The sequence below is a fragment of the Cynocephalus volans genome, chromosome X, assembly GCF_027409185.1.
Source record: "Cynocephalus volans isolate mCynVol1 chromosome X, mCynVol1.pri, whole genome shotgun sequence".
In the NCBI taxonomy this organism is placed as follows: Eukaryota; Metazoa; Chordata; class Mammalia; order Dermoptera; family Cynocephalidae; genus Cynocephalus; species Cynocephalus volans.
Genome location: NC_084478.1, coordinates 77,790,685 through 77,806,408, shown reverse-complemented (window position 1 = coordinate 77,806,408; position 15,724 = coordinate 77,790,685). Strand labels below are relative to the sequence as shown.

General features: G+C 53.2%; 1 protein-coding gene across 6 annotated transcripts in view; it reads right to left on the bottom strand.

Moving 5' to 3' along the window:
* Positions 1-1,974: 1,974 nt before the first annotated feature.
* STARD8 (StAR related lipid transfer domain containing 8) overlaps positions 1,975-15,724 on the bottom strand; it is a 41,055-nt gene continuing 27,305 nt past the window's right edge. For 3 of the 6 annotated variants that reach the window (XM_063083171.1, XM_063083172.1, XM_063083175.1), the window contains exons 3-15: positions 15,376-15,457; positions 14,574-14,771; positions 14,311-14,374; positions 11,754-13,135; positions 10,823-10,996; positions 9,848-10,007; positions 9,143-9,341; positions 8,511-8,721; positions 8,106-8,220; positions 7,631-7,855; positions 6,457-6,674; positions 6,184-6,360; positions 4,717-5,999 (exon numbers count right to left, since the gene is read on the bottom strand). In XM_063083171.1, the coding sequence (XP_062939241.1) occupies positions 5,882-5,999; positions 6,184-6,360; positions 6,457-6,674; positions 7,631-7,855; positions 8,106-8,220; positions 8,511-8,721; positions 9,143-9,341; positions 9,848-10,007; positions 10,823-10,996; positions 11,754-13,135; positions 14,311-14,374; positions 14,574-14,771; positions 15,376-15,457 (3,323 nt within the window). In that variant the 3' untranslated portion in view covers positions 4,717-5,881. Of the gene's footprint in view, positions 3,324-4,716; positions 6,000-6,183; positions 6,361-6,456; positions 6,675-7,630; positions 7,856-8,105; positions 8,221-8,510; positions 8,722-9,142; positions 9,342-9,847; positions 10,008-10,822; positions 10,997-11,753; positions 13,136-13,680; positions 13,752-14,310; positions 14,375-14,573; positions 14,772-15,375; positions 15,458-15,724 lie in introns of those variants that run through there. The other 3 variants (XR_010022362.1, XM_063083173.1, XM_063083174.1) reach the window with 3 other exon arrangements.

Genomic DNA, 15,724 nt, shown 5'->3' with positions numbered 1-15,724 from the left:
AATATGATATGTAGGTGGTACCTCCAGGTGGAACTGTCCACTCATGCAGTGGGAAATACTGGCCTAGGCTCAAGGAAGTGATGCGGGGGCATCCGCACAGAGGTGTAAACTGAAACAATGGATGTCAGCAAGGTCCCTAATGAGCAAGGTGAATCAGGGAGGTGAATGATAAGAACTTTGAGGAATGCCTGAGGTGGAGGTGGGGCAGAAAGAGAAGAGAAATGAGGGGTGTGGGGGATGGGGGGAGGTAAGGAAAGAGGGCCAAGAATCTGTGGTCAAAGTATTGGGAAGAATCTTGATGTGTGGAGGCAGGAGGGGTTCAAGAAGAAAGATCTGGTCATGGGACCAAATTCTCAAGGAGTAAGTGGAGTGAAAAGCAATCAGTAGTCAGGATGTAAAGAGGTCACTGGGATGTCTCGAGGCTGGTGGAGAGGTAGGTGTGTCCAGAATGGTGGAAGCTGAGGCTGTGGGGGTCTGGCAGCCAAGAGGATAGATAGGGCCTTGGATGCCAAGCAGGAAATAATATGTATTACACCCACCCAAGGGGGAAGTGCATGCCCCATGCCCTGCTTTTGTCTGATACCCAGTCTTCTGTCTCCAAACCTGCCTTCCCTATTTCTACCCCATCCATGGGACCTGATCACACTTCCTAGAAGCCAGACCCAGAGAGCCAAGGGCTGTGTTGAAGAGGAAACTTTAGAGCCAGATATGCCAATCCATTTGCAGTTCGCTTCACATGCCTCGCACGGGATATGTTGGAAGGACCCGGAGCTTTTGTTCATGTTGTGAGACTGTACAAACTGCCAGCTTTATCGACTGACTTTTTCCTGGCAGTTGAGCACTGCCTCTCAGTTGCCATCCCCTGTGGTGGTCTTCTTTCCATCTGTCCTTCCAAGGCTCAACATGCTCTGTCTTTGTGTGGCTCATGTCTTCACCTACTTCACCTTTGTTAAATGTCACCTTCTCTATAATCGCCCTATTAAAATGACAGCTACCACTCTCTGCCCCAGCACTCCTGATCCCCCTTCCCTGCTTTATTTTCTTCCAAAGCAATTATCACCTTCAAGCCCACTATATCATTGTAGGTATCCCTGATACCTACAACAGTGCCTGGCCCATAATACACTACACAATAAATATTTGTTGAATCAATAACTGGCCCATTGGAAGGGGCACCCTTGAATCCCAACAGACATGGGTTCCATCCCAGCACTGCCTCTTCCCTCCTAGTGACCTTGGGCAAGTCTCTTTATCTGTCTGTTATTCCATGTCTTCATTTGTGCAATTGGGAAATGAACTGGACAGTGAATCTCAACTCGGAGAGTTCTCCCAACCCAAGGAACCAGTGGGATGAGGGAAGGGGGCAGAAGTTCAAGGGTTCTGTGATGGAGAGGGGCAAGGGCTGGGGGAGAGCTGACGGAACAGGGGAAGGGACAAGGTCTGGTGGACTCTGTGAAGGGAAAGGGGCCAACACCAGGGGACACTGAGAAGACTTGGGGATGGGGGCAGAGGCTGGGGTCAAGAGTTCCAGCAGCTTCTTGCCTTCTGCTCCCACACAGAGCAGCAGTGCCCTCTTGTGAACTCTCCCAGGGCCTAGCTGTCTTAGGATTGAACTCCCCCTCTGCCCCCAGCCCCACTCTCACACTGGCTCTCTTTATCCCAACAGTTATATCAGAGCTTTTTTTTTTTTAATTTCTCAAAAGCCTAAAGGAAAGCAGGTTTTTGTCTCCAATGGCTTTAACTGCCCCATATAACAAATTCTGGCTGCTTCATGTAATGAATTCCCTTGGGCCCCTTAGAATTTTACCCTCTCCCAATGGACCCCATGTTTTAAACGATCCCATCAATAAAACAAACAAAAAGAACATTCATTAAGCAATTGTTATTTTTTTTGCAAATTTTATAAATGCTGGAGAGACATGGAACCAACCATTAGAATCAATCCAGGCCAAGACCCTCCTTTTCCAAATAGAGAAACTGAGGCTCATTGAAGTGAAGTAGCTTCCTACATTCACATAACCCAGTTCAACCTGACTCACAGGCTGATACTTTCTGTGTTCCAGCATGCTGCATCCCTGGAAGGCTAGGAAAGGGCCTGGGCAGCTGTCAGCATGCACTGTGCATGCGCATACACACATGCGCGCACACACACTCCAAGGTATCTCCCTCTGAGCCCTGAGCTGGGAGGAAGCCAGAAGAGGAAGGCCCTGGGTGGGGGTGGGGGGACTCTGGTTGCCATTGTCTCCCTGTTGCCCCAGGTGCTGACTTCCTTATGGGCATCAACTTCTTCACTGAGGTTTACAACCTGCATATAAGCATGCCCGAAGCTGGCTGGTCACGGGCAGACTGGCCATGGTCTCCATCTTGCTGCACACCTACACAACCATGAAGAAGTGCCTGAGCACCATCTCCCCATTCAGTGCCTACCATGTGGGCCACCTGCAGACCTCGGCCACACTGGTAGTGATCTGGCTGCTGGGTTTCACCATCATCATGGGGCAACACCTTCTGGTGTTGTGGCCCTTTGGGCAACTGCTATGGCAGAAATGGAACCTGCTTTCCTCTCTGTTTGATGCACATGCAAGTTCACTGCCCAGGGATGCTCCACTCTGCCACCCTCTTGGGTGAGGATGGCACATGGTGGGCAGGGGCCAGGCTACCAGCTTCCTGACCAGCTGATCTGGCCCTTGATGAAGGTGTCGCTCTGGTTCCCTCCTCCACACCTGGTGGGTGGCTAATATTTAGACCCTGCTGCTGAGTGGCTCACAAGGCAAGTGACTCTCTGCCCAGAAAGCATCACATTGGCTGCCAGTGCCATGCCACTTTCTGAGATGTTTTGTTCCATGGGCTACAGTTTCATGAGTTGGAGTCCCCAAGCCCATCTGTAACTTCCACTTGCTTCCTTGCCCTGTGGAGGGCCCTGACTGCTGACTCCTCCCCAGGACTGGGTGAGGGGCATGTGCTTTTGAGGTTTCTCAGATCTCCATATCCCTAACCAGTCCATGTGGACCTCAATGCCAGACTGCCTTGGGCTTTCTCCAGCCTGTCTCCACACCCCAAACCTTGAGGAAGAAGCTCAGAAGCTTTGTTACCTACAGGTGTAAACCTCCTGGCTGTCATCTCTGTCTACACCAGTAGGTTCTACTCCATCTGCACCACTGGGGCCCCCTTACACGGTGCCCTCTCCTATGAAGTCTCCATTGCAAAGCTCCTCTTCTTCATTGTCTGCACTGACAACAGGCAGGTAGGTGCCCATCAGCTCCTCTCCTTCTTGGAGGTGGAAATCCCAAATGAGGGGCCCAAGCCCTCTCCATGGAGTCTGACTGTCAGGGAAGAGGCAGGGCAGGGGAGAGTACCATTAATTGACATCTGTTCCATGCAGCCATATTCACCAGTATTGGATCATTTAACCCTGACAACAACCTTACGGGATAAAATGATTCTTATTTTCTGAGAGGAAAAGAAATCAGAGAGGTTAAATTTGTCACTGAAGGTCACAGAGCCAGGAAATGATGTAGCTACATTTGAACCCGGGTCTGACCCTCAGCCACTATGGCAACAGGGCACTGGAGATTAGAACACAATAGTCGAAGTTCACAGATAATATTGTCCAATTTCTATGTGGGACTCCCGCACAGCCTGGTTTCTTTGAGTCACGGGAAGCATGAGAGGTGAGAGTGGGCAGTAGGGCTGGGAATTTGAGGGTGTGAATTCTCTGGCACCAGGGAAACAAAGCAGCCTACTCGGGTGGGTGGAAGTACAAAACTGAGGGTTAGACATGGCCACGGGCAGTGCCTTCAATGTGTGTAGCCGTGAGAGGCCTGGGCAGCCTCATCATCATGACATCCTGGGACACATCTGGGTGTGCCAGGGACCCCAAGTCTCCTGGGGCTGGGTCTCCACTCTTCATCCCTCATGTGGGCTGAGCAGAAAGGGGAGGAAGAATTTAGCCATGCTCATCTTTCCCCAGGGCTACTGTTAAGGACACCTGAGGTCATGCTTATGGGCTGCTGCTCAGATCTGGGACCCTGACCAGGTCATGGCATGGGGTTGCCCTGGTTTCTCCTAATTCTGCCTCCCTCCACCTCCCACGATCACCTCCCAAAAAGCTGAGATCCTCCCCATTCTTCCTGTGGCCTCAACCCCAAGTCCAGATGCCAGTAAGCTGGGACTCAGGAGAAGGTGAGGTGAATGCTCACAACCTCTGACCCCGAACACTAAGGCTGACTGAAACCCCGGTCCCCAGTGCCTAGTCTGTCGTCTCAGCGAAAAGCCACACAGCCAGAGTGTACCTCTAGTAATGCTTTATTGTTCTGCTGAGGGATCCTGCTGCATCTGTTCTCCACCTCTCCCATCTCATCTGAAGTGCCCTTCCCCCAAGGCCTTCCAGACCTCGGCTTCCACTTAAATTATAATGTACTCATGAGAGACTATATATGCGCACGCGCGCTTGTGTGTGTGTGTGTGTGTGTGTGTGTGTGTGTGTGTGTGTGTGTGTGTGTGTGTGTGTGTGTGTGTGTGTGTGTGTGTGTGTGTGTGTGTGTGTGTGTGTGTGTGTGTGTGTGTGTGTGTGTGTGTGTGTGTGTGTGTGTATACAAGGTACTTCAAAAAATTCATGGAAAGATTCACATTATCTTTTCATTCTATTCTTCCATGAACTTTTTGAAGTATCCTTGTGTGTATATATATATATAGAGAGAGAGAGAGAGAGACACATACAATTACACATATATATTCTGACTGTACAGTATTTATAAGTGCAAATAAAATAGGCTTAAAAGTTACAATGGTGGCTAGGACCTATCCCACTCCAGTTCATTTAGCAGAAAGAAAAATAAAGCACCAGCTGGCCTTTGAATGGCATTTGAATTTCCTTATGAGCTGGTGGCTGGGATAGACTGGGTGTCGATCAAGCCCGGGCTAGCTAAGATGGGACCTTCCATGTGGCTGGCCCAGGGGCCAGGTCTCTGCTAGAAGAAGGTGCTATATTAGCCTACTACTATAGGCAAAATGGATGAGGACACAGATACTTGTCTCCTTACCACTTTCTGCTTTTGCTTGGCCTGTGCAGTGGAGTGAGCCCGTTTACTCTCCAGATGTGGCAGTCCCTGACAAGAGGCTACACAGGACTCCAGGGAGTTGCAGATAAAGTGTGAAGTCCAAGCCAGGGGAGACTGGCTCATTGGTCTCTTGAGACTTGAGAAAGGAAGGTTCCTCACTCTTACATCCCAAGTTATCCCAAATCATCAGGTTGCCTACGAGGGGCCCGTCAGTGCCCACTCTAAATCAGCCTCATAAAAATCAATCTCGTATTTACACAGACAAAACAGATCGTGGTGGTCGGGGCTGCCCTCTTCTCTGACCCTGTGCCCATCCACTCCAGTCTGATTTCTCCGGAACAGCCAGTTGAAGGCCATTGTTGGCTACAAAGGCAGGACCAGAACCTCCTGCCTAACCTCAAAAGGGCCCTAGCATCAAACAGGATGGCCTGGCCTCCCAGCCTGGCAGAAATCGGGGCCCACACGCTGCTCTCTACCTCCTGCAGGCGAGGGAGTTTTTGAGGCTTCAGACTGAGTGGTGGCTTCATGGGCAGGTGGAGGCGGCAACCGTCTTCTTGCTACCAACATGACTCTCCTCTCCTGGGAGAGTAGAATACAGTGTTGGGGATGAAGGTGGAATGGAGATGGGACACCTCAGTTCTCTTTTCCTCCCCTGTAAGTGGGGGGGAGCTTTAAGAATTAAGGGGGACAGGCAGCCGGAGACAACTGGGCCTGGCTCTGTCCCTGGCAGCAGCATCCAGGGGGCTGCTCTACTCCTATTCCCCCTCACTCCCTTGGAGCCAGGGAGCCTGGGTGGTGCCACCCTGGGACAAGCCCAAGGCTCACAGCTTTGTCTCAGGACCAGTTGCCTTCAGTGTGGGGAAGGAGTCCCGGATCTTTGCCACTTCCATGGCACACAGGTGCCCAAAGACTTTGTTGTACCAGTCAGGAGAACGGCCCCTGGAGAGGTAGAAGAAGCCAGGAATAAGCAATGGGTTTTTCCCTGGATCTCTCACCAGGAGGAAGGAAGAAAGGACTTGCCTTCAGCCCCAAGGATTACTGGCATGAGGCAGAAAAGTAGGGGCAGAGGCAGGGGATGTGGTCAGGGACAAGGCGGTGGAGCAGGCCATCCCAGTCCTGGTACCTGAGATCAGCACGGCAGATGTGAGTGAGCCGAGAGCGGCCCAGGCCACAAGGCTCCATGAGATACTGGGAAGTGAGCATGAGGGCCCGTACCCCCAACTCCGGCACAGGTTGCTCAGGGTCCAGGGACTGGGAGACAAGCAGGCAACCCCCCCGAGGCAGATCTGAGCGCCACATCCTGTGGGAAGGGGACACACACACTCAGAGTCCTGGTGCTGGTTCCTGCCCCACCTCCCTGGTCCAAGCACAGCAGGGTGCAGCTGGAGCCCCTCACCGGAGCACCACGAAGTCGCGGCAGGGGTGGGGTGCCATGCTGTCGGTAACATAGTGGTACAGCTCCACACCCGGCATCAGGGCTTCCAGCACCTGGGCCCGCAGCAGGTCCTCATCCCAAAGGGCCCGCTCCCGTAGAACACGATGTAGCACCACGGCTGGAGGGGCTGCCACCTCTGTGGACGCCTTCCACATATGCAGGGGGTGCCCATCCAGTGCCTGTGAGCCACAGGGGTGGGGACGGGGCAGCAGTCAGGACTGAAGAATTCCGACTCTACCCCGTCCAGGACTCAAACTGTAGGGCTTAGGGCACCCCTCAATGCACCCACAAGGGAAGGCTGCAGGGCTCCTGTGCTAAGCCTACCCAGACCCACACAGGACCATGCCAGTGCTTCCTGTCCTTCTCTCCTTTCTCAGCCTACTTGAGAGCCCAAAGAGATGATGAGACACACATTCTCTGAGGCCTATTAGGTCCTACCATGAAATGGGCGCAGTGCTCGTCATTTCTGGAAGTAAGCAGGAAGAGCTGATGGTCATCCTCAAGGAACTCACTGTCTAGCGTGGGCAGTAAAACAGGTGCATGACAACAAAAGCTGCCATTTACAGAGCATTCTGTATGTGCCAGGCACTGTGCAAGGTTCTCACCCCAATCCTCTACGGGAGGTTTTGTTGTGACCATTTCATACAAGGGAAACTTCAAGCTTGTAATCTTATTCAGAAGCGGCATCCAAGAAAGAGTCAGTGCCAAGAAGGGGACAGAGAGGAATCACCTCCAGCCTGGAGCATGACAGAAGGCGCTGAATGGAGGCAGGGCAGTCCAGGCAGCAGGCCAGCATGAGTGGAAGCATAAAGGCAGAAAGGCAGGGAGTTCAGCTTGACTGCGGTGCAGGGAGAGATGAGAGCTGAAGCTGTAAACGTAGCAATGTCACTGGAATGGAGCTGTTAGAAGGAAATTCTGGTAGGTGGCCCCTGAGAAAGATCTCTTGGTCTCATTTTGTTCCTGATTCCTTAAGGTACTTGCTCAACTGGCTGACATTCTCCAAGAATCAGATTGAGGCACAGTGAGATTGACAGGGTGGCTCCTCCTGGCTCCTTCCTCTGTGTTCCTTGGCCCCCCTCGCCTGCGCCATACCCTCTCCCAGCCCCATGGTAACCATGGGTAGTGCAGTGCCCACCTTCCTGCAAGCCAGCTCTGTATGCTGGGGCCCTGGCACACTCATCCAGCCCTTGAAACGCTCAGCAGCATCACGCAGCAGCTCCTGGATGCTCTCCTCCATGTAGAGGCTCAGGCTCATCCCAGCCGCTTGGGCTCGCCGCAGCTCAGCCAGGGCTGGACCGGGAGGGCTGAGCTCAGCTGCACTGTAGGAGCCACAAAGTTGCAACACCATGTCCTGGGGCACCTGAGGCGGCACACACAAACCGGTCTGGGGTCTTAGGAAGCAGGAGACCCCATGGGGTCTATCAGGTTCATGTTAAGGGCGGTGGAGAGACATGGCTACTGCAGCGAGACCCTTGCAGGGGAAGGGTTGCAAGTAGGAGGTTGAGGGGTATGCATCAAGTCGGGCCCTTCCCCTGACTTGGAGTGCAAAGGTAAGCCCTTCTGGTTCCCCCTGGTGTGGTAAGTAGGCACCATGGCCTAGGGCTACTCACCTGGAAAAGTTTCTTGCAGTCACTGATCATGTGTGATAGGCCCTGGGTGGCAGCCATGTTCTCACTCAGGTCCCTAGGGCCTGGCCGGCCAACCAGGCTGTGTTTGCTCCTGACCCTGAATGGAGAGGGCAAGAGAAGAGGATGGCACAAGGGCACAAGGCAAGATGGCTGACGGGCTGACTTCCAGCTCCCAAGAAGCCAGTTTGTCAGTCCTGACCACGAAACAACATGCTGCCTTTTGGAAGGCCATGTGCCACTGCAGCGAGGCAGCTCCAGGACCCTGAGAAGTCAAGCTGACCCCTTCTGGTGAGGACAGGGAATGGCAGTGCCAGCCATCAAAGGCCAAAACTCCAATTGGGCCCAAACCCTTCCGCCCTGGATCTGACATGCTCAGCCCCATTTCACCTGGGTGAGGGGCTATCCTTCTTGGAGACATTGAGATGGAAGATGGAGGGTGCCAAACACACTGCCAGGTTGCCAGCTGTCATCTGGTTTTCCTCAGCAGAGGCAATGTCACTTAGGAAGTAGAGCAGGGTCTGTAGCACCTCTCGGTTCTCATCAGGAAGCAGCAAGGTAGCAGCTTGTGTGGCTGCCAACCACTGATCTTTGGGGAGGACTGTGAGGAAGGAATGGCAGAAGGGCCTTCCTTACCTCCCAGAGGCTCCAGCAGCAAGCCCCCTACTTCTAAGAGTGCAGAAGGCACAACAGTTCAAAGAGGAGCCAGTGAGAGGAAAAAGAAAAGGTCGGCTCTGAAAGGTCTGTGGGTGCTAGATCTAGCTCTGCTGCTAACATGCGGTATACCCTTAATAAAGTCCCTTCTTTTCCTCAGGGTCTCAGTCTACCCTTCCATATTAATGGGTTTGGGGAAGTAGAATGTGTTCTCTCTCCAAGGGCTTTTCCAACTCCAGACAGTAAATGTTCCAATGAGCTTGAGGGTCTGGATACATCTGCCTGCACCAGATTTATCTTCCACAAGCCCTAGGATTCAGGGAGGCTGAGAATGGGCAGGTTATTGGGGATAGGTGTAGAAGACTCACACTGGTAGATCTGCAGGAAAGTAGTGGTGAGCTTGCTGGTGAAGATGGGCTCAGGTAGGTCCCGGAAATACTGCTTTAGCAGGTCAGCCACATCATAGGCCGACTGGCCCTCATAGCAGACATTGTCAGGGGAGGCCTCATTCATTTGGCGCAGGTTCTGGATCCGGGACTTGACCCCAGACTTGCGGAAGATGCCCACCTGGCCCATGCAGGGGAGGGTGGGAGGGAGAAATATGGTGATAGGAGGAAGACTGTGAGGCCAGTCTTGGACTAGATGTCTAGAGCACCGGCCACCCCACAGACTTAGAAGCTTGGCAGCCTTCCTGCTCAGCAGGGTAGGAGATAACTGGCAAAACCAAAGAGAATGTCTACAGCCTCTGGGCTAAAGATAAAAATGGCTTTCTTGGAGATGAGTAGGAAAAGGTGGACCTAGCTAAGGCAGGCTGCTAAAAGATGGGGACTACAGAGCCTGGGCCAGAAGGAAGCTGGCACAGAGCTGGGCAAAAGGGTCCAGCCTGAGGCAGTGGAAGGGAGCTTTGGCTCCAGCCTTGCTGGGCCTTGCTGAGAACAGGAAAGGTCGCTGGTGGACCAGCCCAGCCCAGGGGGAAGGCCAGAGCAGTTCTCCTCCCCAGCTCCTCAGCCTTGTGTCTCCCCCCACTCTGGGCTCGGCACTATCTCTCTGCAGGCTCCTCCAGGAAGGCTCACCTGGTCCAAGCACTGGCTGCGCAGGTAGCGCATGGCTTGCTGAATGCTCTGTGGCAGTGGTTGGCCAGTGCGCTGCACATGGATGAGGGGTGGCACCCCAAATACGTGCTGTCCCCGGTAGTCTGGGGTCTTGTTCCTTTTCATGAACTTGGGCACTGACCTGTTTAGGGAAGTGAAAAGCAATCAGGGAGGGGGAGCACAGTTTGGAGACTATAGTCTCGGGGGCTCAGGTGGTGGTAAGGCAGGTAAAGAACACACCATATATCCCCAGAATCAACACATTGAGCACCTGCTTTGGGCCCAGCCCTAGGAAGTCACAGAGGAACACATGGAGCTCTCAGTCCAGTTAAAGAGGTAACTGTGTTAACAGGTAGTGACAATTCATGTGGCCAATAGGAGGCCAAGAACTTAGGGGAAGACCCACGAGGGAGGGGAACTGTACTTAGTGGGTCAGGGAGGACTTCAGAGAGGAGGTGGTAATTCAGCAGGTTCTTGAGGGATAGGTAGGCATTGTGCCAGAGGAGAAACAGGGAAAAGGCCTTCTAGGCAGAGAACAGCATGAACAAAGGCAATGAAGCATGGCACATTCAGGGAAGAGTGACTCGTCCTACTGGCATATAAGGTGGTATTGCTTGGGAGTGGCACTAAAGAGCCAGAAATACAGCAGCAAGGACCAGACATGAAAGGATTGTGACGGGAAGGAATCCAGACAAGGGGCAGCTATAGCAGCTTGTTTATTTACTGGGAAGGTGATAACCAAAGCTGGATTTTAGGACAATCTCGCTGGTGGCAACATAGAGGTCAGGATAGAGAAGGTATAACTGGAGGACCTAGGGTCCCACACCCCAACACCCACAGCCACAAAGCCCTGCCAGCCTCCTGGCATACCCACACCCACCTTATAGGCTGACCCTCCCCAGGGCCCCAGACCTGGGCCAGCAGCTGCCCGCCCACTGTGGTCCAGGAGCCACTCACCAAACCCAGCCCTGTTTGTGGGGCACAGTGTACTTCTCCATGAAGGCGGTGAGCCGCAGCAGAGAGCCCTTGTGCAGGAGGCTGATCTGGCCTGCAAATTGCCGGTTGATCTCCAGTGACTCCGAGTTGAGGCTGGGCCTGTGGGAGTTCTGGAAGCTGTGCCAATGGAGCTTCCTGGAGGGGATGAGAGGGGTGGAGAAGGCCAGAGGAGCAGGTTTGGCTAAACCTTAAAAAGTTGTGTTCTGGTCCTTTTCTTCTCCCAAAAGAAAAAAAGTGCAGGGAGATGGGACCACATTCAGTGCTGCTGCTGGGCCCCAGGGTGGAAAGAGCTTAATCTCCGCTTCTAGGTTTTCCCAGGGGCCAAGAAGCCCTCAAAGAGGATGGCACAGAGCTCAGGCCCATCTAGTACCAAGAAGTATTACCAGACCCCTATCCATTCCAAGACCACTGAGGAGGGGCTGCTGCAAGATACCCTGAATGGCAAAGCTGGGGGTCAGTGACCACCACCTCACTTTACAGAGGTAGAAACTGAGACCCAAAGAGGAGCTATAATTTCCTGGAGGCCATAACAAAGGCAGGTCCTGAATCTAACATTCTGGATTCCCAAGTCTCTTTCTATTTCTCTCCTGGGAGTAGTTGCCTGGAGGTAATCTCCCAGCCCCCAAGAAGCTGCCCGTGGGCCTTGGGACTAAGAAATCGGAGAGAGAGAGAGAGGAGAGAGAGAGAGAGAGAGAGAGGAGAGAGAGAGAGAGAGAGAGAGAGAGAGAGAGAGAGAGAGAGAGGAGAGAGAGAGAGAGAGGGGAGAGAGAGAGAGAGAGAGAGAGAGAGAGAGAGAGAGAGAGAGGAGAGAGAGAGAGAGAGAGAGAGAGAGAGAGAGAGAGAGAGAGACAGCGCCCCTCCTACTGCTACCATCCCTACGCCAAACTCCTACCTGCAGGGCCTGGTAAGTGAGGCCCCAACTCCTGAATCACGCCGTTCAAGGGTCAGTGATGCCTGTAGTCCAGCCATGGACCCTGCAGCCTCAGCCTCATTCATGGAGTTCCCACTAGTGTCAAGTTCACTGGAGGAGGCCACAGTGTCAGAAATGGAGTGTCCTCCATCCACAGACAGGCTAGAGGCAGAGGTGGGTTCCCCACCTGAATGTGCCTCCTGCTCAATGTCCTGGGCCGAGTCCAGGGTCTCTACCTGTGCCAATAGCTCAGCTTTGGCTGGAGCCTGAGCCTGAGCTGGGGCTACTGGCTGCACTTTGGCCTGGGCTGGGGACTCTCCACAGGCCAGAGCCTCTGCCTGGTCTTCAACCTCAACTGTGGCTATTTCTACCAAAGAAGTGGCCTCTTCCTCTTCTGTCTCATCTTCTTCCTCTTCCTTAGCTCCAGGCCCCAGGTCTGGGTACATGGCCTGAGACCAGAGCTCTACCTGTTGCTGCAGTCCCCACACATGATGGAGGATGTTGTCTAGGTGGGTGTAGCTGCCCCTACCCTCCTCCTCATCTTCGGCCTCGGCCCCAGCCAGTATAGGCTCAGCTGGGTATAGCTCGGGCAAGTTGTCATAGGTGCTGGCAAGGCTGCCCGTTGAGCCACAGGAGCCCCGGCGCCTGTCATAGCCCCAGCACCTTCCTGGCTGCCAATCTGCCAGGCGATGTCCGTCCTCAGGACATAGGCTCTCAATGGACAGGGAACGTGGGAATGTGCCTGGTTTGTGGTCCCCGGGCACATGCACCAGGCAGTCACCCCGGTGTTCCCGCAGAGGATGCCAGAACGTGGCCACAGGCCAGGCTTCCCCGGCCCTCTGAGTCTCAGCACCACCACCACTGGCTAAGGTGGCTGCCCGGTTCTTGCCTCTGTAAAATCCAGATAAGAGGAAGCCACGGCAACTGCGGACAGATGAGGCTTTTGTGACCTTCTCTGAGGTGGCTGGGATACGCTCAGGCTCTGCTTGCTGCCTGCCACCCTTTTCCCTCCGCCTCAGAGACTCAAGGTGCTTGAGGAAGCTATGGGAACGGTGCTTCTTGGCTTTGTCCTGGGGACCCTCCTGGCCCTGAGGGGGGCTGAGAAGGGACTGGTCACTCGGGCTGGGGGCACAGCCTAGCAAGGGCAGGTCCACTGGCTCAGGCGGTAGGCTCACGGTGATGGCTGGCAGGGAGGTGGCACTAAGCTCAGTGAGGACACTCTCACAGCTTGAAGTCACTGGCAGGCCAGGGCTCGGTGGGGCCAGCAAGTCAGAGGAGCCCATGCGAGACCAGCGTTTACTTTCCCGCTGGAAGGCCCAGTGGCTGCTGATGGTACACTGCTCTTCCTCTTCTGGGTCTTCATTCTGGGGAGGGTGCCACAGGGTCAGGTCAGAGAATTCCAGCTCACAAGCCCTTGCTTGTGCTTCACTCTCTGCCTCCAAATTCTTAGGGGGCTTTGAGATGAAGAGTCCTGCTTTATGGTGGAAGACATGGCCTGGGATCAGGGGGAGAGCTGGCCCTGGTAGTGCCAGGGGAAGCCAGGAGTCATAGATGGAGCCTAGATGTATGGTAGCAATCATCTAATCTACACCTCTCCCCCATTTTATAGACAGGGAAACTGAGACCTACAGATGAGAGGCCATTTGCCCAAGGTCATACAACGTCATGCAGTAAGTCAGTGACAGAGCCTCTCAAGTCTCTAGAGACTATAGTCTTAGATTAGAATCACAGAATGCCAGAACTCAAGGGGATTTTAGATTTTCTAATTTGTCTCTTCCTTTGAAAGGTGGGGAAACTGAGGCCCAGACAGGGAGAGGTTTGTCTGAGGTCAATCAGTGGCAGTGCTGGGACCAGGCCCCATGGGTCTCCTGATTTACATGCCAGGACTTTGTCAACTTGGCTGCCCTACCTGACTGCAGGCCTCTCATGGAGAAAGTCCCAGAAGAAAGCAAAAAAGCTTGTCCCCAGGAAAGGATAGGTTACTAGGTCTGCATTCCAGGCCTAAGTACAGACCAAGAATCTTCTTGGTTTCAGCAATCCCAGATTGGCAGAGTCGTAACTTCATTGTAGAGATGAGGAAATGCTCATAGGGGTAAGACCTCATGGGGGTGAGGCTGGGGATCTTGACTTCTAAGGCCATATAGGCCATGATCTTTATGCCACATTATTCTGTCTCTGCACCCGTTCAAGGAATTTTAGCCATCACAAAGCAAGTAATGGAGGCAGATGGACTTCTCTGAGGAGGGTCCAATACTAGGTCAAGTTATTGGGAAACCCAGGAGGAGAAGTAAGCTGAGGTGAAGGTGAGACCATGGGCCAGGATACTTGCTCTCATACTCCAACCTATAGACCAGGCTTGCCAAAACCCAGTGGCCTCATAGAGCCTCCTACATTTTCACCCTCGAGCTGAAGCAAGGCTCTGCTCTGGACACCCAAGACTCTTGAGATACTGGAGCTGGTCTCACAAGTGGTTTAAGAATGTTCTGGGTTTTCCCATGGTGCCACAAGACCATAGACCACACCCCTTGCCATGACTCACCTGCTTGCATTGAAAATGAACCTCCAGTTTCATCGAGGCACAATTGTTCAAGGTCATCAGCCTCCTGCAACAAAATGAAAGTGTTCATCCAAGGGTCTCAAACCCCAATGCCTGGCATAGCCTACCAAGACATTCCCAAGAGGCCATCCATCACTTTACATGCCCAAGCTATCAAAATGTCTCCCAAGCCCCAGTGTTCATGAAGGTTTAAGCACTAGATACAATGCTGGGAATATTATGGCCTCTGTCCTCCAGGAGCTTACAGATGTGGAAATAAACCACTACAGAAATCGCACAGGTTCAAGGACAGAGTAGGCAGAAGGCAGAGAAGAACACAGAGGGTAAGACAAGGAACTTCCATGAAGGGAGGGGGTGCAGTCAGAAAAGGCTTCCTGGAAGGCAGCAATGGGATTCTGAGGTTGAGTAGAACAGGGCCTTCTATCGCAGGATTCCACAGCAGTCTGTGACAAGGCAGAGAGAGAAGTGGTCAGTAAACAGAACAGTGTGGGTATGAGAGGGTGAGACCAAGGCTGATAAGGTAGGTCAAAAGCCAGATTGCAAAGGGCCTCAGGGGACATGGTAAAAAAGCTTTGCATTTTTGCCTGTAGGCAGTGACAAATTTTAGGCAGAGCAGCACCCACTTGGAGCTTAAAACAGCTGACTCTGGAAGCAGTAGACAGGATGGACTTGGGGTGGAGGGTGGAACACAGGAACTGAAGCCAGTTAGGAGGCTCCTGTAACTAACAGATCCAAGGAGAAGTCATGGTTTGGCCTCAAACAAGGGTCAAACTGGCGTAAGTAGGGAGGGGCTGAATCACAGGAATGTCTGGGGGATATAACTTAAGAGAAAAGATTCACAGACAGATCTTGGCTTTCTAGCTAGACTGAGTGGGTGGGTGAGGGGTCACAGACACAGAAAACATAATAAGCAATGTGACTGCAGAAGATGAGTTGCATTAATAAGCTGGGCTCCTCCTCTGTTAGAGGGTACAGGGATCATCTCTTCCATGAGGAAGCCCCAAGCTGGGCCCTTGACTTCCTAAGCCTGGCCCTCAGCCCCCCTACCTGCACAGGGCCCCCAAAGAGTCCTCGTCCAGAAAACCGTGGTCCTTCTTCACAGAGCCAATATCCAGGGGAAATGAACCTTCTGTATGGCAGAGAGAAGCAAAGATGAGTTCAGTGGTAGATCAGAAACTCAGCCTCAGCAGCCCTTGAGCTGGAAGGGAGAGGCCAAGGAGGAAGGGAAACAGGATGGCAAGAACCAAAGCAGAAGGAAAGAATCCAGGGTGAATGAAGGGAACCCAGGGAGCTCAGGGCTGGCAGTCAGGGGAAACGTCAGGGAGAGGCTAGGAGGGTGCAGCTGGACCAAAGGATCCCATCAGTCAGTGAGGCAGGTCCATGAGGGACAGCAGGC